Source organism: Dunckerocampus dactyliophorus, chromosome 9 (assembly GCF_027744805.1).
Source record: "Dunckerocampus dactyliophorus isolate RoL2022-P2 chromosome 9, RoL_Ddac_1.1, whole genome shotgun sequence".
Lineage (NCBI taxonomy): Eukaryota > Metazoa > Chordata > Actinopteri > Syngnathiformes > Syngnathidae > Dunckerocampus > Dunckerocampus dactyliophorus.
Window position 1 is genome coordinate 31919478 of NC_072827.1, and position 22281 is coordinate 31941758.

At 43.8% G+C, this 22281-nt stretch overlaps 2 protein-coding genes across 3 annotated transcripts; one reads left to right on the top strand and one right to left on the bottom strand.

Moving 5' to 3' along the window:
* Window positions 1-1899: 1899 nt before the first annotated feature.
* LOC129187178 (zinc finger protein ZFP2-like) lies at window positions 1900-20325 on the bottom strand. Of its 2 annotated transcripts, none has more exons than XM_054786045.1 (3): window positions 20023-20325; window positions 19606-19809; window positions 1900-2104 (listed from the first exon to the last, which is right to left on the bottom strand). In XM_054786045.1, the coding sequence occupies exons 1-3, from the start codon at window positions 20258-20260 to the stop codon at window positions 1935-1937; spliced, it is 612 nt and encodes a 203-aa protein (XP_054642020.1). In that variant the 5' UTR covers window positions 20261-20325; the 3' UTR covers window positions 1900-1934. The 2 variants fall into 2 exon arrangements, with proteins under 2 accessions (XP_054642020.1, XP_054642019.1); XM_054786044.1 differs by lacking the exon at window positions 1900-2104 and adding an exon at window positions 9898-16232.
* LOC129187177 (oocyte zinc finger protein XlCOF6-like) lies at window positions 2600-8662 on the top strand. The gene is made up of 2 exons (XM_054786043.1): window positions 2600-2706; window positions 4148-8662. The coding sequence occupies exon 2, from the start codon at window positions 4364-4366 to the stop codon at window positions 6452-6454; it is 2091 nt and encodes a 696-aa protein (XP_054642018.1). The 5' UTR covers window positions 2600-2706; window positions 4148-4363; the 3' UTR covers window positions 6455-8662.
* Window positions 20326-22281: the final 1956 nt, after the last annotated feature.

Sequence of the window (22281 nt, forward strand, 5' to 3'; positions counted from 1 at the left end):
CCTGTGGCTACTCCGTGCTATTCGCAAGACTCAAAATATGTTCAAAGTTGATGTTTAATGATCACTAACCTTCTACTTAAACTTTAAACGCACTGTTTTATTATAATAGTTGTTAAATCAAATTATACGCCGAGGGGTTTCAATTAAAATTGACTAAGGTCCGTTTAGGCAATTTTTTTCACAGCATTGTACAAACAATGGATGAACACAAGGAGCTTATTATATTATTATTATTATTATTATTATTATTATTATTATTATTATGCTTTTCCTCTTTTCCGACCTATGAATGTTGTTACAATGTTGCATTCTCGTGTTAAACTGTGCCAACGCGTCAGATGATGAGGTTTGCGAGAAATGAGACCTAAAAGCAGTTTTGGAATGCTCTGCATGCTGTGTTTTACAGAGTTTTTTTAACACCGAGTTCCATTGACGTCAACGCAACCTAGACTTCCTTATATGGGCATGCCCAGACAAACGCTGTAGGCCTGCCCTCCCCCCGCTCTGCTCTGTTTACAGTGTTAGCACGTATGGCTCCCAGGAAGTGTTTGTGGGGGTGTGCCTAAAGAGGCGAGCATCAGGCAGAAGTGGTTGGAGTTGCTGATTCCAGGCCAGCAAGAGAAAAATATGCTAACATATGCTAACATGCTAATATGCAACGGCACTTCACATGGGACTGTGTTGTGAAGCTGGAGTATCCACCAAACTGTTGCTGAAGTCCGACGCCTTTCCAACGTTACTTGGTCGCGTCGAAGAATCAGAAGAGTAAGCTGTAAGTAACAATTCAATTATCCTAACTGTGTTTATTTTGTGTAAGTAATCGGACAAAAGGGGTTCGGCAGCTGTCCGGAAGTCCTCGGGAGTATGACCAATCACAGAGGAGTGGGCTCGGCGGGAGGCGTACCTGGAGGAGGTCCGGGGGTTGAGTAAGGTACACAGACCGTTTGGTCGGGAGGCAGGAAACACTGCAGGAAGAGGTGTGGAGTCTGGAAGATCTAGAAAGATTCCCGTGTGGGTTATCGTGTGTAGCAGCTCTATAGGAGTCCACAACTCCATACAAAGGCCCAAAAATTAGTATAATAGGTCCTCTTTAGGTTAGATAAAACTGCACCAGTTTCTCTGATAAAATAATATGAAAAAGTAACAATTTAAGAAGTGTCTCTCAAACAGAAAAGCTCTGAAAGTTTCAGATTTTCTCGTTAGTGCTCTAGCTGATTTGCCTGATTTTGTCTCTGTCAGGGAGGGGTTCGGGGTTGGGCGCTGAACTTCAAATAGCAGACACTTAAGTGTGAGTTTATTGATGCTCAGAGTTTATGAATGGGGTAGAGGTATTTATTTTATTAATTTCATTTATGTATGTTCAGTCTTGGTGGCTGTCATAAGATGATAGAAACATCTGCATGCTAATGAACTCTTTTAATAGGAGTCAGTAATAAAATATTACATATAAAATATTCCATATATGAAGTATGGTTATTGACCATTTATGTTCATACATTAAAAAAATAATAACTACCACAGCACTTGACGTCGCAGAAGGGCTACAGGAGGAAGTAAAGTAGGTCTCGCATGCGCAGCACCGATTGCGTTTCCGGTCCGTATTGCGTAATGACACAGCACTGTGTGTGTGTGCTCGCCAAGACTCCCTTCTTCATAACCCACCAGAGCACAATGCAGAGGGAAGTAAGGCGGGTTACAAACAGAGTGAACTTTCTTGTCATCCAGTCTGTTTGGTAGAGAAGCGTGGAATTCTATAGAGGGATGATGGAGACGAAGGCAGTTCATTTCCAAATCAGAAGTTTTATTTCTAACAAACATAACTTAATACAGATACAGTATCTGGGCTCCTGTAGTTGTATCTGCTCCCTACAGAAGTACGCAGGTCTTATCACAGGCAACAGCGAAAAGCATCCTCCTCTCCTTGGCCAAACGTCTTATAGCGTCCGTGAAGAGTGACGGTGGGGGTGGTGATTCTCTGAAGTCGTCTGTAGTTCTTTGAAGTCCTCCAGATGCTGATAAGGCCTTGTTCGTCGGAGAGAAACTGCCGTCTGTGTGGACTCAACTGGTGGGGTTTTTGCCTTGATCATCCTGTTGCCCTTCCTTCCTGTGGCTCATGACAATAACAAAGCATGTGGCATATAACTGTGACCTGGCACGTCTGCTCTGGCCAAATGTTAAACCCAAGTCAGGATGTGTGTGTGTGAATATTTTAACTATGGTACCCAAGTAACTAAGTAATGTAAATATGTATACATAAACTATAATGAATAGAAATGCAGATCAACTAAGTAATCTAGATATATTTTAATTATGATGCATAGCAATGTAAGTCAACTAAATAATGTAAATATATGTGAATTAGGCATAATAAAAATAATCTACTTCTTCAGTAGTGAAGCTGCCATAAGAGCCAGCTGTGAGTCAGTTCTTACATTTAAGTTGATTATGTTAAGTTAGTGTGTGTTAAATTGATAAATGTTAAGATTTACAATATTACTGTATTTGTAGGACTTGTTTACATTGGTGTGTTGATCGATTCTGATGTGGAACCAATATTCGCCAGTGTGTGTGTTTCAGTAAGGCGTTAATGATTGGTGCACACCAAGACATCACCAAGCCAACGAGCAAGAAGCGGCCTTCGCAAGTTGCTGTTGTTACTCTCAGAAGACGCTGTTGTACTCCTCTCTAGTGCACGTGGCCAATGAGGTAATATAAATACAATAACCTTTTACACTCTTTAAGTTGTTTAAATAAGATGCCGTTCTAAATGAATGTGCTATTGTTAGCCGCTAACGTTAGCCCGCTAGCCTGCTAGCAGGTCTGTGTGGTTCATGCAAAGCCATATTTTATTTGTGAATATTATACAAATGTCTACCTTTTGGTTCTCTGTCCCATTCTTCCTGTCACTTCTTTATAAGCCTTTCTTTCACAAGTGAGTTCATTTCGGCTTCACTCTACTTAATATTTACCCCTACGTGTGCTCTCCTTGTTGCTGTCTTGGCATATGTATCTACCAACTCATTCCCCTCCACTCCTATATGTGCTGGCACCCATTTTGCTCGCTGGCACCGACTCTCCAGTGTAAACAGACAGATGATCAGTAATTCTACAGCTGATTGCAATATTTAATACTGGGATAACAAAGGAAACTGCCCCAAATTCCCTACACGGAGCGCAGTTGCAGCAGAGTAAATACAACAAGCTAAAGTGTTTCGTGGCCGCCTACGTAAGATTTGTGGAGCCACTTTACATATAGCTTGTTCAGGATAGAGCCCGACCCATGTGGGTTTTTGGGAATATTTGGGATATCCGATATATAATCTGATATATGAAATAAGAGCGTTGACATAGACAGGATATTTACTGTAAGTGAACATCAATTCTTATCATAGCCAAAATAGGATTGAACACAAAGAAGCAGAAGACTACTAAATGAAAATAAGGAAGTTGAATTAGTAAGGCTGCCAACATAAGGACATGCCTCTTTGTGATTTACTTTTATGTGTTGCCACAAGTTTGTAGTGTTCTTTGCTTTGCTGGTGCTGGAGCCCTGGCTAACTTGCACACTGCACATGTTGCATCTAACGTAACGCCTGTTGAGTCTTTTGTGAAGTGGCTCCACACCTTCCAATGTATCACATGACAACTAAATACATGACTTGGAACATGATTAGAATGAAGACATGAACTTGTGAACGTATGAGCCCCTGTAAATCCTGCATGGAAGTATGAAGTGAAGTGGGACGCTGTGTATATCTGCATAGATCTTTATTTCACTTTAGTACGTCTAAGATATTGGTGGACATGTGGATTAACACTTGCATCTATCTTTGTTTATCTCACAGAGATGCAACTTACACGACGTTAAAACGCTGTCATACGCTCTCTAAAACTTGTGTGAAAAAAAACTAGAATGTTCCCCTTGACGGGCCCTAGTGTAGTGTAGTGTAGTGTAGTGTAATGTAGTGTTGTGTTGTTTTACAAAGTCACAGCTGGTGTAAACAAATGTAGTCTGCTGCAGCCGAGTGAGTGAGGCAGGAAGAGTGGCACCTCGCTGTGTGTTTGTGTGTGAGGTTGAGGGGCCGTTTTTTTTTTTTTTTAGAATGCACAGAAAGCTTCCACAATAATTCCTTTTTGTGTCCCACAGACATTCACAGCTGGTTGGTCATCAAGAAGAATATCCTACTCAGCCACAGGGGAGGAAGAGTAAGAACTCTCACTGACTGAGGAGGGAGAGCATTTTCTCGACACAGAGGAGGCGGCTCTCACCAGGTTGCCACTGACTGGTGTCTCTTTGGTGACTGAAGACCCTGGAGAAAAACCACCTGAGTCCTCACAGCTTCATCATAGTCCAAGTGAGGAGATGAGAGACGTGGAGCCACAGCCCCCCTATGTTAAAGAGGATGGGGAGGAGCCACAGCCCCCCTGTGTTAAGGTGGAAGAGGAGGAGCTGCAGTCCACCCACGTTAAAGAGGAAGAGGAGCCACAGCCCACCCACATTAAAGAAGAAGAGGAGGAGCCACAGCCCCCCTATGTTAAAGAGGAAGAGGAAGAACTCTCCATCACTCAGGAGGGAGAGCATCTTTTAGGGCCAGAGGAGGCTGATCTCACCAGGTTGCCACTGACTGGTGTCTCTGTGAAGACCAAAGACCCTGGAGAAAAACCACCTGAGTCCTCACAGCTTCATCATAGTCAAAGTGAGGCGATGAGAGACGGGGAGCCACAGCCCCCCTATGTTAAAGAGGATGGGGAGGAGCCACAGCCCCCCTGTATTAAAGAGGAAGAGGAGGAACCACAGATCCCCTGTGTTAAGGTGGAAGAGGAGGAGCCACAGCCCACCCACATTAAAGAGGAAGAGGAGCCACGGCCCACCCACATTAAAGAAGAAGAGGAGGAGCGACAGCCCTCCTATGTTAAAGAGGAAGAGGAAAAACTCTCCATCACTCAGGAGGGAGAGCATCTTCTAGGGCCAGAGGAGGCTGATCACGCCAGGTTGCCACTGACTGGTGTCTCTGTGAAGACCGAAGACCCTGATGACAAACCACCTGAGTCCTCACAGCTTCATCATAGTCCAAGTGAGGAGATGAGAGAGGCGGAGCCTTCATGCAGCAGCTCACTGCAACACATGACAACAGAAGCTGATGGAGACCACTGTGGAGGATCACAAGCAGACAACCTCTTAGCTCCACTGTCAGATAGTGACGACACAACGTCACACTCTCCTGAAGGTGAAGACAGCGACTTCAACCAAGAATCTCTGAGCAGCAATACAGACTGTGAAGGTGATATGATGACTCACACTGGCAACAAACACTCTGAAAGCTCTAAAAAGAAGACAGGTAAACGTTTTAACTGCTCAGTTTGTGATAAAAGATTTACTTGTAAGAGTCGTCTGGCTCAACACTTGAGAACGCACACAGGAGAAAAACCTTTTACTTGCTCAGACTGTGGAAAATGCTTCACTCAAAAGACACACATGAAAATACATATGAGAACGCACACAGGAGAAAAACCTTTTAGTTGCTCAGACTGTGGAAAATGCTTCACTCTTAAGACACACATGCGAAGACACATGAAAACACACACAGGAGAAAAACCTTTCAGTTGCTCACACTGCGATGGATGCTTCACTCGAAAGGCAGACATGGTATTACACATGAGAACCCACACAGGAGAAAAACCTTTTAGTTGCCCAGACTGTGGTAAATGCTTCACTCAAAAGATACACATGAGAACACACATGAGAACACACATGAGAACACACACAGAAGAAAAACCTTTTAGTTGCTCAGACTGTGGTAGACGCTTCTCTCAAAAGGCAGACATGCAATCACACATGAGAAGGCACAGAGAAGAAAAACCTTTCAGTTGCTCAGACTGTGGTAAATGCTTCGCTCGGAATGCAATCATGCAAATACACATGAGAACACACACAGGAGAAAAACCTTTTAGTTGCTCAGACTGTGGTAAACGTTTTAATTATAAGACACACATGAAATCACACATGAGAACACACACAGGAGAAAAACCTTTCAGTTGCTCAGACTGTGGTAAATGCTTCACTAAAAAGTCAAACATGCAATCACACATGAGAACGCACACAGGAGAAAAACCTTTTAGTTGCTCAGATTGTGGTAAACGTTGTAATCATATGACACACATGAAATCACACATGAGAACACACACGGGAGAAAAACCTTTTACTTGCTCCGACTGTGGTAAACGTTTTAATCAAAAAATACACCTGAAATCACACATGACAACACACACGGGAGAAAAACCTTTTAGTTGCTCAGACTGTGGTAAACGCTTTAATCGAAAGACACGCATGAAGTCACACATGAGAACGCACATAGGAGAAACACCTTTTAGTTGCTCAGACTGTGGTACACGCTTCACTCAAAAGTCAGCGATGCAATCACACATGAGAACACACAGGAGAAAAACCTTTTAGTTGCTGACATACATTCATGGAAGTCGGCTTTGATAAGACACATGCAGAGTCACTGATGGTCTCCTGCTTGACTCGCCTGACTTCCATGCAGTCACTGTGTTGCCACTGTGTTGTAATATTCTTTGCACATGTCTTGTTTTTATTAATGTGCAAAAGAAAGACACGGTGACTGCAGAAGTCTCTGATGAAGTCACTTTCTGTTCCATTACTTCCAGATTGCATCTGGAAAGTAGCGATTTGATTCCTTTTACTGATTTGAGGTCTTATGATTCACTCATTGAGGTACGGATCGCTTTTAGGAGGCCTTTGAAGTATTTGAGTGAGAGCATCATAGTAGTTTTTGGTGCACCGTTAATTTGTTATCTCATGTACTGAAATGGAATCATTATATTTTGTTATTATTGTATTAACTATTGATGAAATGTTCACAAGTGTATTGATACAAATATTTTTTGTTTTCCAAAGCTTTTGTTAGGTATTTTATTCTGATTATAGTCATAATAAAGAAATTGCAGGCAAATTGGCAAAACTATTCACTTGAATTGGAAAAAGTGCAGTATTGATATCAATATCAGTGATGCTGGCTCTGTACTGCCTGGGTATCGCATGGGTTGTCTGATGCTCAATATTATTATGGACATTGAATGCACCACCTAATAAATGATTGTTTTCCAATGTATCCTAGGCCTGTCACGATAATCGATAAACGGATTAATCGAACGATAGAAAAAAAACCAAGGTTGTTCATTTTGACGCCTTGGTAAATTGCATATACGTATGCCTGTTCCGTTTCCTCGTCTCACTGTATGCAGGCTTGATGACAAGAGGGTTCACTCAGCATGTGTCTGTGCACGTCGGTTCTGTAGCGTGCTTTTCTGTACTGTTTTTAAACGACTGCTAAGTCCATGCTTAGATCTCACAGAGTTCTTGGTTATTCTTCATTATACATCGGTTATGTTGTGTCTGTTTGTATCCACCTATTGCATTGCTGTGTGATGTTTTAGGTCTTTTCTGACACCATGAGTAGGATTGGTATGTGAAGTGGTGAACTCCCGCGATTTCAGTGGGGTTGAGAAGTTCATTGTGAGCCTCGTTGTTACTCTGCTTTCAAAATAAAGGTACGGTACCTCTTCTCACCAACTCGTGAGTGCCTCCATAGGCGACTTAACGCAGGGACACTATACTTGACTACCATCTAGTGGTTCAAATATAACATGACACTTAATGAAAAAAATTGTCTAAAAAAAGTGACGATAATTGAGTCAAATTTGTTATCATGACAGGCCTAAATGTATCACGTCTGCTTTGTTTTAGTTTTCACTACTCGGTTTGGTCACTTGTTTGGGGGTGTTACCAAAAGAAGCAACAGTGTTGACCCATTGTGGCGGGAAATGTTTGTGTGATTGATTCTATGGATTTGAACAAGTTTGAGCACTGGAATTATAATCGGTGATTTTAATGCCTTGTCAATAAAGCTGTAAGCATGATTTTAACTCAACTATGCGTCTGGAGGTCTGTGACTGACTTTACAGCATCTCAATAAGGTTCATGACTGGTGAGGCACTGACCTCGTCAAAAAAATGGAAGTGAATTTTACAGGTTTACAGGCACCCAAAATGTATATTAATAAGGGATGTGGTTGGTTGGAGCCCTCTCCAAAGAGCACAAGTCGGTAAGTTTTTGTCGTGTGAAGAGTGGCTCTAGACACCCGACACCTCGGGCGCTACACTCCATTCAGCCTGCCTGTGATGTCATTGCCACGCTTGATACTTCTGTACTTGATATTTCTATAGTTTCTAAGTCCAACTTGAAGCCTTTCAAACTCATGGATGGGAGCTTCAGGACAAGATAAAAGGTATGCAGGATACAAATTCACTTTAATATCTACCTGCAGATGAAATTTCATTAAAATGTGAAATATGTTACTTTTGCCCCGGGATGACTGTGAGGCCGACATGAAATGACACTGGATTTTCTTGCCTGGACTTTTGATGATCACAAAATGTAAATAGCTGCTCTGCTGACTTTTAAAACAAATGTCACAGCCCAAGTTATGGTATATTTTGTAGTTCGGTTGTACTTGCCAAGGTCCGTCGGTGGATCACAGATTTGGTCTTGACTCAATGTTACAGCAATGGGAACCAAAGGCACTATGTCCCGGTGTGACATTTGCTCTAACTTCTTTAATACCTGGGATAGAGAAGTGAATGAGGTATCACATTAAAGTTCAAGTCATGTTTTATCAGATAGAATTAATCACAGACTTGATAGAATTCAACCTGTTCATTCATTCATTGTTAATTGAGCCTGAAGTGTTGGTTGCACTTTATTCAAATAAAATGTGAATGCATTTGCCATTAATTGTAGTTACCAGTTTGTTTATATCCATAATTCATTTATACCTGATTCCCTTACAAAAATGACAGGAATCTAGGAAGCTTCACCTGCACAGTCAAGTATCCAAAGAATTACTGAATCGATTTACATTTACTGTATTGTATCATATCGTTCTAAATGAACCAATATCGTCCTTGAATCATATCGGCAACCACGAATCCTGATACCAATGGAGTCGTTATTAAAACAGGCACAAACTCTCTCTCTTTCTCTTTCACGTGTCACTCAATGCTTGTTGACGCGGGGCGAGGCAGCCGGTGTGAGTGCACTGGAACCTCTGCTGGGTTTTGGGGACTGGGCTCCCGGCTGGAGCTTGCGGGTTGCCTGCCTGGAGGGCGGCAGGGCATACGGGCGTGTTCAGTGGTCAAAATACGTGCCTGTTGGTCACTCTCTGGGAGGGGGGGCACTGATGTGATAATACATTTTTTTCTAATATTCACACGATCGTCCGGCAAAGTCCCAAAGATCGACGAGTAGCCCGCCATCGACAGGTTGGTCGACCCCTGCACTACACCAATGTACCATAACATTATGACCACTTATACAATCTAACACGATCGATACTGGGGTTGAACTATGAAATCTGAAGTTGTATTTGGAACTGGAGTGCATCATCTTGAAATGTGTCCCTATATTATTAACATACATGAGAGAGACTAAATGTCAGGGGAACTTGCCCCCAACCACCAAAGAACTAACAAAATGACACAGAAAACAAGATTTGAGATTTTCTCGCGCGAGGAGAGAGCGTCCGTGCCACACTGCAACACTCTCTGGGGGGACACTCTCCTCGCGCTTCTTTTATTGTCATAGGTGGGCGGTACCACAGCAACGGATGTAGTGAGTTCAGTTACGTTATGACTCACGATCAGTTCAAGAAGTGGACTGACAGAGAAAACAGCTGACTTCACACGCCCGTGGAATGTGCCCCATGACCTTTATATGGCCCATTTGCTCCCCAACCCCATGCACGGGGGTCAACCATGGTCTTATATCACAACCCAGGTGCGGGGGGGGGGGGGGGCACTTAGGTCAACTTCACAGCACTACTGAATCAACAAAAAGTCACAGTGAATGTTTGATCAACTTCAGATAACAACATAAAGAGCATGTACATGCGTCGGTAAGAAAATCCTTAACACTAAATCATGGATGCAACCCTCAAGATGTGCTTTGTGAACTTGGAAAAGGAATTGACCGTATCCCTCGCGGTGCCTGTGGGCGGCGCTCCGGGAGTACGGGATTGGTGGCGAGCTGCCATTGGCAGTGCAAGCATGAAGTCCAGCCTGTTCCCGGGTCAAGGGAGTCCAATTAGGACCTCTCAGTCGGAACAGGGTGAATTGCTCCCTCCGGGTTGGGAATGAGGTCCTGCCCCGGGTGGAGGAGTTCAAGTATCTCGTGGTGTTGTTCACAAGTGAGGGAAAGTTGGAGCGTGAGGACCGGACCGTCATGCAAAGCCAGAAGGCAAAGCTCTCAATTTCTTTTTTGGAAATCTGCTGCTGCTACCCAACTTTTGCTTCCTACAAAGAAATGAAGTCATCAACTCAGTATGATGGATGAACACATTTGCACTTTGGCTCCTCTGCACAAATTCTTTGCTTGTAAATGTATTGAACTTCTTGCATCTTCAGTCATGCCCGATTCTCACATCCTTCCCAAGGACGCCACTCAAACATGGATGGAATACGTGTGTGAAGAGCCATGGGTGTAGTACCACACACAAATTATTGGGAGAGCGTGTGTGCGTGCCACACGCACGGCCAGTGGTAGCTTAGAAGTATGCTTACAAGTTACATATATTACAAGAAAAAAAGTGCATCAGCTTTGTCGGTGAAAAAGCCGACTTCTTTTCAAGATTCAAGATTCAAGAGAGTTTTATTGTCATGTGCATAGTAAAACAGCAGTTATACTATGCAATGAAAATCTTATTCTGTTCATTCTCCCAAGAAAAGAAAGAAAACACAAGAAAGAATAAGAACATAAGAAACATAAACACATAAACATAAATACCAATAAATTAAGCAACAACAACAGAAGAGACATTAATACAAGTAAATAATACAAATAAATAAATAAATAAAGTGCTATGAGTGTGTGCGTGTGTTGCGTTCCCCCCCAGTCTTGCTGTTGTTGTTTTTTAATTTTCCAAATATTTCAGCTTCCCTCATAAATAATCTTTGCAAATTTTCTCCTCGTAATATTATGAATTTATTCCCATAATATTATAACTTGTTCCCAACCTAATTTTAAAAGAAAATTACAGGTTTATTTTGTTTTGTTTCTCATAATATTACAAATAAAAAACAACACATAAAATTACATTTTTCATTTTTGATGTTTTTTTTTCAAACTTTCCTTTCAACTTTCTTCCCATCATTATGACTTTATAGTATTTCCATAATATTTTGACTGTATTCTTCAAGATTCAAGAGTTTTATTGTCATATGCATAGTAAAACAGGCAGTTATACCATGCAATGAAATTCTTATTCTTTTCATTCTCCCAAGAAAAGAAAGAAAACACAAGAAAGAATAAGAACATAAGAAACATAAATACCAATAAATTAAGCAACAACAACAGAAGAGACATTAATACAAATAAATAATACAAATAAATAAATAAATAAATAAAGTGCTATGAGTGTGTGCGTGTGTTGCGTGCGGCGTGTGCGAGTGCTTCGTTGAGAAGCCTGATGGCCTGTGGGTAAAAGCTGTTTGCCAGCCTTGTGGTCCTGGACTTCAAACTCCTGTAGCGTCTGCCTGACGGTAGGAGTGTGAATAATGAGTGTTGTGGATGTGTGCTGTCCTTGATGAGGTTGTGTGTTCTTCGTAGGACTCTAGTTTTATAAATGTCTTGCAGTGAGGGGAGGGCTGCCCCAACAATGTTATGTGAGGTCTTGATCACCCGCTGGAGTGCCTTCCTATCACGTGTTGTACAGTTACCGTACCAAACAGTGATGGAGGCGGTAAGGACACTTTCCATAGTGCATCTGTAGAAGCAACTCAGGATTGTGGTGGACATGCCAAATTTCCTCAGTCTTCTCAGGAAGTACAGTCTCCTTTGGGACGTCTTCATAATTTGTTGGGTGTTGTGAGACCAGGTGAGGTCCTCGCTGATGTGTGTGCCAAGGAACTTGAAGGTTTTCACCCTCTCCACCTCAGTCTCATCAATAAACAGGGGTCTATGCGGCTCCTTTTCCCTTGTTCTTGGGTCGATGATCATCTCTTTAGTCTTATCTGTATTGAGAAGGAGATTGTTATCACGACACCAAGCTATGAGGTCCGCCACCTCTCTTCTGTATGATGTTTCAACACCACCAGTGATCAGTCCGATGACTGTAGTGTCATCCGCAAATTTAATGATGCTGGTGTTGTTCTGGGAGGCCACGCAATCGTAGGTGAAGAGCGTGTAGAGGAGCGGACTCAGCACACACCCCTGTGGGGTCCCAGTGCTCACAATTCTTGAGCTGGATGTGCGATTGTGGACTCTGACTGACTGGGGTCTGCCTGTGAGAAAGTTAAACACCCAGTTACAGAGGGGGGGGTGACAGGCCAAGTGTGAGGAGCTTATTTGTGAGTTTGTGGGGGCTGACTGTATTAAAAGCAGAGCTATAGTCTATAAATAGCATTATGACATATATGTCCTGGCCCTGTAGGTGAGAAAGGGCTGTGTGGATGGCAGTGTTGACTGCATCATCCGTGGACCGGTTCTGGCGATATGCAAACTGTAGAGGGTCCACAGTTGCCGGGATGCTCTTTTTGATGTGGGTCATGACTATTCTTTCAAAGCACTTCATAACAATAGGAGTGAGTGCTATAGGGCGATAGTCATTCAAGCAGGTCACGTTGCTCTTCTTGGGTACGGGCACTATGGTGGTGGACTTAAAGCAGGTCGGTACAGATGCTTGTGCAAGCGATCTTCTTGTATTATTGTAGCTGTTTCAACTTTCTTTTAGTAAATTTTCTTTTCATAATTGTGGCTATTTTCCCATAATATTTATTTTATATGTTATTTTTCCCTTGTAATATTACAACATTATTCTCATAAAATTATTTTTTCTCTTAATATTTGGACAGTTTTTACCATCAGTGAAGTTCCCGGGCAAGCTGGAGCCTGTCCTTTTCAGAAGGTGGCGTTAATGCACATTTTTGAGCAAGTAGAATAATATGACGTCAAACGTCACCTTTCATGTGAACGAGCACTGAGCACAAACCCAAAAACCGGACTTGACAAAGTAAGTTGATAACCACCGTCAAAGCACTCATTTCTGTTTGGGGAGGTTAGGTGTTGTTGAGTTGCATCTCGAGCACAAAGCCTGCCCTGGTCTAGACCACTGATCTGTACTAATAAGTCTGGAGGGTTTCAAGCTGTACAGATTCCCTTCAGATATCAACAGACGAACAATTTGGTAGAATAAAATCAACCATTTGGGCTGGAAGCCGAAGCTGTGCGAGGTAGGTCAATTGAGGCTGTTCGGTCCCATGTCTTGTATTTGGTGTTGTGAATTTGTGTTTAATGTGAATGATCCTTGTGTAAATCACCTCTGGTTGCAAATAAAGTAATCCATTATCTCGAGCAAACTTACCATGGCAACGCTTTGTCCGACAAACAAACTCAAAAAAACATGTCTTGCACATCTTCATGTCAATGTCCTCATTTACCCTAAGTTTCATTTAGAATGCTTCAAAACTGTAGAAGGAATTCCCAATGTTAGATGTGAAGCGCAATTATATATATATATATATACATATATATATTTATATATAAAAATCGTATTATACTGTTTATAATCTGGCCCAATTTTAGATTTATTTTGATCTGTATGTTCGGGGAACCTCATTTCGTGCACTTAATCTAAACTGCAGTTATTTTATGGATATTACATTGAATACCGTAATATTCTTTTTACCACTTTTTACATGCATTGTCGTACTGTGCATGCTTGAATTGGCCCCAACATGGCGGCGTAATCTCAGTTGTCGTAACTCTCTCTATGAAGGGACTCTACACCAATGCAGTCTGCTACGTACGAGAGGTGAGTGCTAAGATGGCCTCTCTGTGGCTTCAGCGGCTTGCACGGGCGCGTGCGACGTATGGTCTATCCAGATTCTTTTAGTACAGATCAGTGGGTCTACACTCTTGCTTCCTTTTGGTAACGCCCCCAAACAATCAAGTACACACAGTGCCCTCTACTGACCAGACCAAGTAGTGAAAACTAAAAGCAGACAATACAATTATGGCAACATTCAATGTCCACTGTCTGTACAAAGCCTGCATGACAGATACTGTACTTCTTAATTGGCTTTTTCAATTTTTTAAAAATAAATTTGCCTGTAACTTCTTTGTCTTGATTATTATCATTATAAAGTACCTGACAATATTTGGATCAATACACTTGTGAAGATTTAGTCAATATGAAATACAACAATATCAACAAAATATAATGATTCCCTTTTATTACATACCATTGTTTGAGCAAAATCAAATCAACACTACACAAATAGAAAAAAAAGCAAAAACTAGTATTTTGCTCTCACTCAAATCCTTCAAAGGCCTCCTTGAAGCGGTCCGTACCCCAACGAGTGAATCATAAGAACTCAAGTCAGTAAAAGGAATCAAATCACTACTTTCCCGACCCAATCAGGAAGTAATGGAACAGGAAGTGACTTCATCAGTTACAGCATTTAGTGATGACAGCATACAGTCAAATAAAACACCTTTAACTACAAATGAAACCACTGCAGTCACCGTGTCTTTCTTTTGCATATGAATAAAAACAAGATGTATTTATTGAACAAAGACACATGCAAAGAATATTACAACACAGTAGCAACACAGTGACTGCATGGAAGTCAGGCGAGTCAAGCAGGAGACCATCAGTGATTCTGCATGTGTCTTATCAAAGAATACTTCCAAGAAAATGTGTCACCACAATTTGAGCAACTAAAAGGTTTTTCTCCTGTGTGTATTCTCATGTGTCTTTGCATGTTTGTCTTTTGGTTGAAGCGTTTACCACAGTATGAGCAACTATAAGGTTTTTCACCTGTGTGCGTTCTCATGTGTGATATCATGCGTGTCTTTCGACTGAAGCGTTTACCACAGTCTGAGCAACTAAAAGGTTTTTCTCCAGTGTGTGTTCTCATGTGTGATTGCATGTCTGACTTTTGAGTGAAGGGTTTGCCACAGTCTGAGCAGCTAAAAGGTTTTTCTCCTGTGTGTGTTCTCATGTGTAATTGCATGTTTGTCTTCACAGTGAAGCTTGTACCGCAGTCTGAGCAAGTAAAAGGTTTTTCTCCTATGTGTGTCCTCATGTGTCTTTGCATGTTTGTCTTTCGACTGAAGCGTTTACCACAGTCTGAGCAACTAAAAGGTTTTTCCCCTGTGTGTGTTCTCATGTGCAATTGCATGTGTGTCTTTTGAGTGAAGCATTGACCACAGTCTGAGCAAATGAATGGTTTTTCTCCTGTGTGTGTTCTCATGTGTGATTGTATGTTTGTCTTTGAAGTGAAGCGTTTACCACAATCAGGGCAACTGAAAGGTTTTTCTCCTGTGTGTGCTCTCATGTGTGATTGCATGTCTGACTTTTGAGTGAAGCGTTTACCACAGTCTGAGCAACTAAAAGGTTTTTCTCCTGTGTGTGTTCTCATGTGTGATTGCATGTGTGTCTTTAAAGTGAAGCTTTTACCACAGTGTGAGCAACTAAAAGGTTTTTCTCCTGTGTGTGTTCTCATGTGTCGAGACAAATTACCGCTACGAGAAAATCTTTTATCACAAACTGAGCAGTTAAAACGTTTACCTGTCTTCTTTTTAGAGCTTTCAGAGTGTTTGTCGCCAGTGTGAGTCATCATATCACCTTCACAGTCTGTATCGCTGCTCAGAGATTCTTGGTTGAAGTCGCTGTCTTCACCTTCAGGAGAGTGTGACGTTGTGTCGTCACTATCTGACAGTGGAGCTAAGAGGTTGTCTGCTTGTGATCCTCCACAGTGGTCTCCATCAGCTTCTGTTGTCATGTGTTGCAGTGAGCTGCTGCATGAAGGCTCCGCCTCTCTCATCTCCTCACTTGGACTATGATGAAGCTGTGAGGACTCAGGTGGTTTGTCTTCAGGGTCTTCGGTCTTCACAGAGACACCAGTCAGTGGCAACCTGGCGTGATCAGCCTCCTCTGGCCCTAGAAGATGCTCTCCCTCCTGAGTGATGGAGAGTTCTTCCTCTTCCTCTTTAACATAGGGGGGCTGTGGCTCCACCTCTTCCTCTTTAATGTGGGTGGGCTGTGGCCCCTCCTCTTTAATTGGCTGTGGCTCCTCCGCCTGCTCCAAAGTGGAGCTCCTATTCTGTGGCTGAGGCGAACGTTCTTTTTGATGACCAATCAGCTGATGGATGTCTGCAGAACACAATAATCATTCTGGAAGCTTACTGTGTACTGTTAAAAAAAAAAAAATCACCATTTGACTCCTCCCTGAGCTCCCACCTTGTCGTGGTGGAGGAGTTTGCGTGTCCGATGATAATAGGAGCTAAGTTGTCTCGGTGTTTTATGCCCCTGGTAGGGTCACCCACGACAAAGAGGCACTAGGTGAGGGAACAGACAAAGAGTGGCTCAATAGGCCCCTATGATGAAACAAACCATTGGACCACTTTTCACCTTGCCCAGACACGGGTCGCTGGGGTCGCATGATGGTGAGTGTCTGGTAGCCGGGCCTACGCCCATGGGGCCCGGCCAGGCACAGCCTGAAGAAAAGACATGGGTCGCCCCTCCCACGAGCTCACCACTCATGGGAGGGGCCAAAGGGGTCGGAGGCAGAGTGAGCTGGGTGGCAGCTAAGGCGGGGACCTTGGCGGTCCGATCCTCGGCTACAGAAGCTAGCTCTTGGAACATGGAATGTCACCTCTCTGGTAGGGAAGGAGCCTGAGCTGGTGCACGAGGTTGAGAAGGTCCGGCTGGATGTAGTCAAACTCGCCTCAACGCACAGCAAGGCTCTGGAAGCGGTCCTCTCGAGAGGGGCTGGACTTCATTCCACTCTGAGAGGTGACTGGCAGGGGCGGCGACTCTTGTTGCGCCCCGGCTTGTGGCCTGTATGTTGGAGTTTAACCCGGTGAACGAGAGGGTAGTTTCCCTCCGCCTTTGGGTGAGGGGACGGGTCCTGAATGTTGTTTGTGCTTATGTGACAAACAGCAGTTCAAAATACCGCCCTTTTTGGAGTCTCTAGAGGAATCATGAGGTCGAAGGAACTGCCCAAGGAGCTCAGAGACAGAACTGTGGCAAGGCACAGATCTGGCCAAGGTTATAAAAGAATTTCTGCAGCACTCAAGGTTCCTGAGAGCACAGTGGCCTCCATAATCCTCAAATGGAAGACGTTTGGGACGACCACAACTCCTGGCCGTCCAGCCAAACTGAGCAATCGTGGGAGAAGAGCCTTAGTGACAGAGGTGAAGAAGAACCCAAAGATCACTGTGGCTGAGCTCCAGAGATGCAGGAGGGAGATGGGATAAAGTTCCACAAAGTCAACTATCAGTGCAGATCTTCCACTAGTCGGGACTTTATGGCAGAGTGGCCCGATGGAAGCCTCTCCTCAGCACAAGACACATGAAAAAACACATGAAGGACTCCCAGACTATGAGAAATTACATTCTCTGGTCTGATGAGACCAAGATTGAACTTTAATTCTAAGCGGTACGTGTGGAGAACACCAGGCACTGCTCATCACCTGCCCAATACAATCCCTACAGTGAAACACGGTGGTGGGAGCATCATGTTGTGGGGGTGTTTTTCAGCTGCAGGGACAGGACGACTGGTTGCAATTGAAGGAAAGATGAATGATATCCTGGAGGAAAACCTCTTCCAGAGTGCTCAGGACCTCAGACTGGGCTCAAGGTTCATCTTTCAACAGGACAATGACCCTAAGCACATCGCTAAAATAACAAAGGAGTGGCTTCAGAACAACTCTGTCACCGTTCTTGACCGGCCCAGCCAGAGCCCTGTAAATGGCTGTCCACCAACGTTCACCATCCCACCTGACAGAACTGGAGAGGATCTGCAAGGAAGAATGGCGGAGGATCCCCAAATCCCGGTGTGAAAAACTTGTTGCATCATTCCCAAGAAGACTCATGGCTGTACGAGCTCAACAGGGTGCTTCTACTCAATACTGAGCACAGCGTCTGAATACTTCTGACCACGTCATATTTCACCTTTTCTTTTTTCATACATTTGCAAACATTTCTACATGTCTGTTCTTTTTCTGTCAAGATGGATGCTGAGTGTACGTTCATGACAAATAAAATTAACTTTTTGGATTTTGGCAAAAGGCTGCAATGACACAGAGTGAAACATTTCAAGGGGTCTGAATACTTTCCGTACCCACTGTATATACACATATACATATATACATATACAGTAGACGCCCCTACAACGTAAATAATCCGTTCCGAGAACCTTTGTGTTATAGGGGTTTTATGTTATACGAAGCGCAAAATACATGTAAATAGCCTAATCCGTTCCAAGATCTTCCCAAACTCATACCTTGGCCCTTCAAAATAGTCCACCAAATATGGTGGGAAAATATAAGAAAACGTGAGCATAAACATAGTAGAGTAACATTCCAATATAAAATAAGTTAATAAATAAGATTGCTGTAAATGAATAAAACTGAAAAACAAAAACAATCTCACCGTTCGCGAGATGTCTTGATCAGGAGCACGCAAGTGGAGACGAGGAGGAGGAGGACTAGCCTGAGTCGAAACGCGACTCAAAGAGTCTAAGAGTCAGCTGGTCTCACAGACAAACGCACACGCGCTACACGATAATGCTGTGTGCAAAATATGAATTTGTAACTTAACTTAACTGTTTAAGTTAGTTTCAGGGCGACTACGATGAGGAAGGAAGTTGAAGGGAGAAGCCTGTCTCTCACACAAACGTGCTGTATACGTCAGTCAATGAGATGAGAGCGTATGCCCCGATTTGCGCTCCACTTGGTGGTGTGCGTGTGGCAGTTTCAAAGCTTTTGTGCAACTGGTGTCAACATTTGCTTAACTGTATTATTTGGCGAGGGAGCTTAAGGGGGGCTTGCTGCGACGCGTGTGCCGAGGAGCGCGTGGGTGGATGTCGGAGGCAGGAGTGCTGGGACATGGATGGGAGCTGCGTCATCAACAGACTTTAAAAACACTTTCGGGTTACAAGAAGAACTTTTGCCTATGCCTGTGAGTACCTTTCGCCAACTCTCAGCAAAACACGCCTTTCCATGACATATACTGTAGGTCAGATTTATGAGACCTGACCCTTCAGACTGCAATAAAATATAGATGTTCTGTTAGCCTCTTCATCTGCTTTGTACACTATGTACGCTGTGCCAATGCAGTCTGCTACGTACGAGAGGTGAGTGCTAAGATGGCCTCTCTGTGGCTTCAGCGGCTTGCACGGGCGCGTGCGACGTATGGTCTATCCAGATATATAATACAGGTCTATCCAGATATATAATACAGATCAGTGGAACGTAGCCTATGGTTAGCTCAGCTAATTAGCTCCGTGCCAAGCTAAGCCCCTCTAACGATGTCGCCGTACTGATTCGTTGACTGATTCAGCCCCAAGGAAGAATATCCACACATAGCTCTCACTTGCAATCTACCGTCTCTTTGCTTCACCACTTACGGTTCCACTGAACAATTGTTATTCTGTGACAGCTTTCCTTGTGGAGACTCTGCTTTGGTCAAGACAATAGCTCCACCTGGTGTTTAAACTAAGAAGTAGTGAACGTTAAGCATACCTTCAACGTGGAGCACAACTCGAGTTTTGCAAACAGCTTCCAGTTGCTGTCGTAGCCGCTCGTTCTCCTCTCTTGTTGGAGAAAGTTCCTCCTCGTACAATGTTATGTGTAGTCTCTTATCTGCAGCTTCCACCTCCGTGTGTCCGAGATGCAATGAGGGTGCCCAGTCTGGATGGCTTTCATCCATTTCATAAGCTGGTCTCCCTAAAAGCACACACTCCCATGATGCCTTTTACAAATGTGTACATCGATCACGGTTCTTTCATTCATTCTTGATCCTACAAACCACAACGAGTTTTATTCCCCAAAACACGGTACTTGACTTTGTTTGCTGCCCTCAGCTAGCTTGGCTAACGCTAGCGGCCTACTGAATGCGAGGCGTGAAGGAGCAAAACGCACGCTTTGATTCAAACTTACCAGTGTGAAAATGCCGTGAACACACCAACATGTGTCGGGTGATGGCGTCGAAAGTGATGTGTGGTCGTCTCACGGCTGCTATCCAGGCCATTCGGCGTCTCTTCGTTAGCTCACAGATCACAGCTCCTTGGCTTTGCTTCCACGTTGGAAATGGGAAAAATGTCACCCCATCCTTTTTATCCCCGGAGCGATCGCGTGAACGATTGTGGCAGTTAATAACACAACACGTCTGCACCATGTTTTCACTTGTTTCAACAAAACAACAACACAAGGGCGGCCGGTGTCAACAAACTTTTCAGTTTCCTTCCAAGCCCAGAATGCAATGCGGTTACGTCACCTCCGCAACGTCAGTCTTCTTCCTTGTCGTTGATGCAGACTGCTCGTGCACTACCGCCACCCTCCGGACGTGAATGGTCGCTATGCCTCACACGACTAGGCTATATCAATAATACGCCATACTATGTGTAACGGGCTGCACGAGGTATATGTGAGGTGGAACAAACCAGAACCCAAATCGGCAACGAGGGTGAGGCATCGAGCCCACCGGAGCGTGTCCTATTACATGTTAACACAGGAAAGTCTGGCAAATGAATACCAAAGACCAGGTGAGTAGTTGGCACAAATACACTATTCGATTTTATTCGACTGATTCCAAGTTATTAAACAGACAGTCACTTCATTACACGACTCTTTGTGGCAGGATGGACGTGCTCATCCAACCTATTCGTGTTGCCTCTGTGATTGTTAGCCAATCGCCACGAGAGGACACCCTATAAAAAGGGGCCTTGTTAGCGTCCCCGGTCTCTTGCTTGTTGCTGCTGAGGGTAGACCCGTTTCTGGTCGCGTCGTGCAAGCCGGGTCCTAATGCTTCTTCTGGTTTTAAGATCCATGCTGAGTGTCCTCCGGTTGCTCTTGGTAGACCTCTCAGCCTCATGCCTGCTACAGGAGATACTCCTTTTTTTAACCAGCTATGATCCCACTGGTTGCAGTATTAGTGCTTTGGCATAGTATAATTCACGATGTGACCACCTTAGCCAGTTGTTCAGGGCACTATGACACCACCTGGTTTGACCCAGGACGTTGCCAAAGTGGACGTATGGTGGGAGGATCAGCTGACACCCACATCTACTGGCCAAATGGCCTGGTGGAACGGATGCCAGCCTGTGAGGCTGTGCCAGTGTACGTTGGTAAACCTCACTCCGTCTGCCTTAAGAGCTGCGCTGAACACGCGTCGACAGTCCGGGCTTTTGGTCGTGTGGCCGTGTGCGCTCTCGTCTCCCATTGCAAAGGTGCTGTGTTCAAGCCCCGGTGCGGGCAGTGCGATGCAGGGCGGGTTACACTGGCATGTGTGCACTTGTGCATCTGATTGAACCTTCCTATGTTTTCCCCAGGGAGGCGCAGCCCTGCAAGTGGCTAAAATGGGACCTGGGATTTCGGGCCTTTCCAGAGACGGGAGTCGTCTTCCTTGGATGGATTTCGGTCCCAGGGTCTGCATCAACACCTTGGGCTCACCTCGGGTCGTGCCAGGCGAGCGTAACACTTGTAATGAGGTGGGGACGGGCTTTGGGTTGTTTTGTTACGGTGGTTCACTGTCCATAATGTGGATTGGATCAATTACAATTAACTACAATTGGCAAAGGTTGTTCAATAAACCAGGACTGCTGTTGGGGGTGTAGTGGAGAAAATTCTAGTCTCAGGGCGTGGCAAAATAGAATAACGTCAAAATGCATCCACAATAGTTCCTGAAATAGTTCGTATAAGGAGTCAGTCAGTTCTCATTTTAATGTTTCAGAGCTTCAGTTCAACAAAATTGTTAGTATGGAATAAATCAGGTAGTGTTTTACATTTTAGCTACCGTCATTTAGATCACACACATGAAAGTTCTGTATCTTGTATCTGTATCTTGAACTGTATCTTGAAGTTGTTCTATCATGGTGTAGATAGGAAGAGAAAGGGAGTAGGAGTTATCTTGAAGGAGGAGTTTGTTAGGAATGTCCTGGAGGTAAAGTGTCAGAGTGATGAGTCTGAAGCTAGAAATGGAAGGTGTGATGGTCAATGTTGTTAGTGGGTATGCTCCACAGGTAGGATGTGAGCTGGAGGAGAAGGAGAAATTCTGGTTGGACTTGGATGAAGTGATGCAGAGCATACCTAGAAGAGAGAGAGTTGTCATTGGTGCAGACTTCAATGGACATGTTGGTGCAGGAAACAGAGGTGATGAGGAGGCCATGGGCAGGTTTGGTATCCAGGAGAGGAATGCAG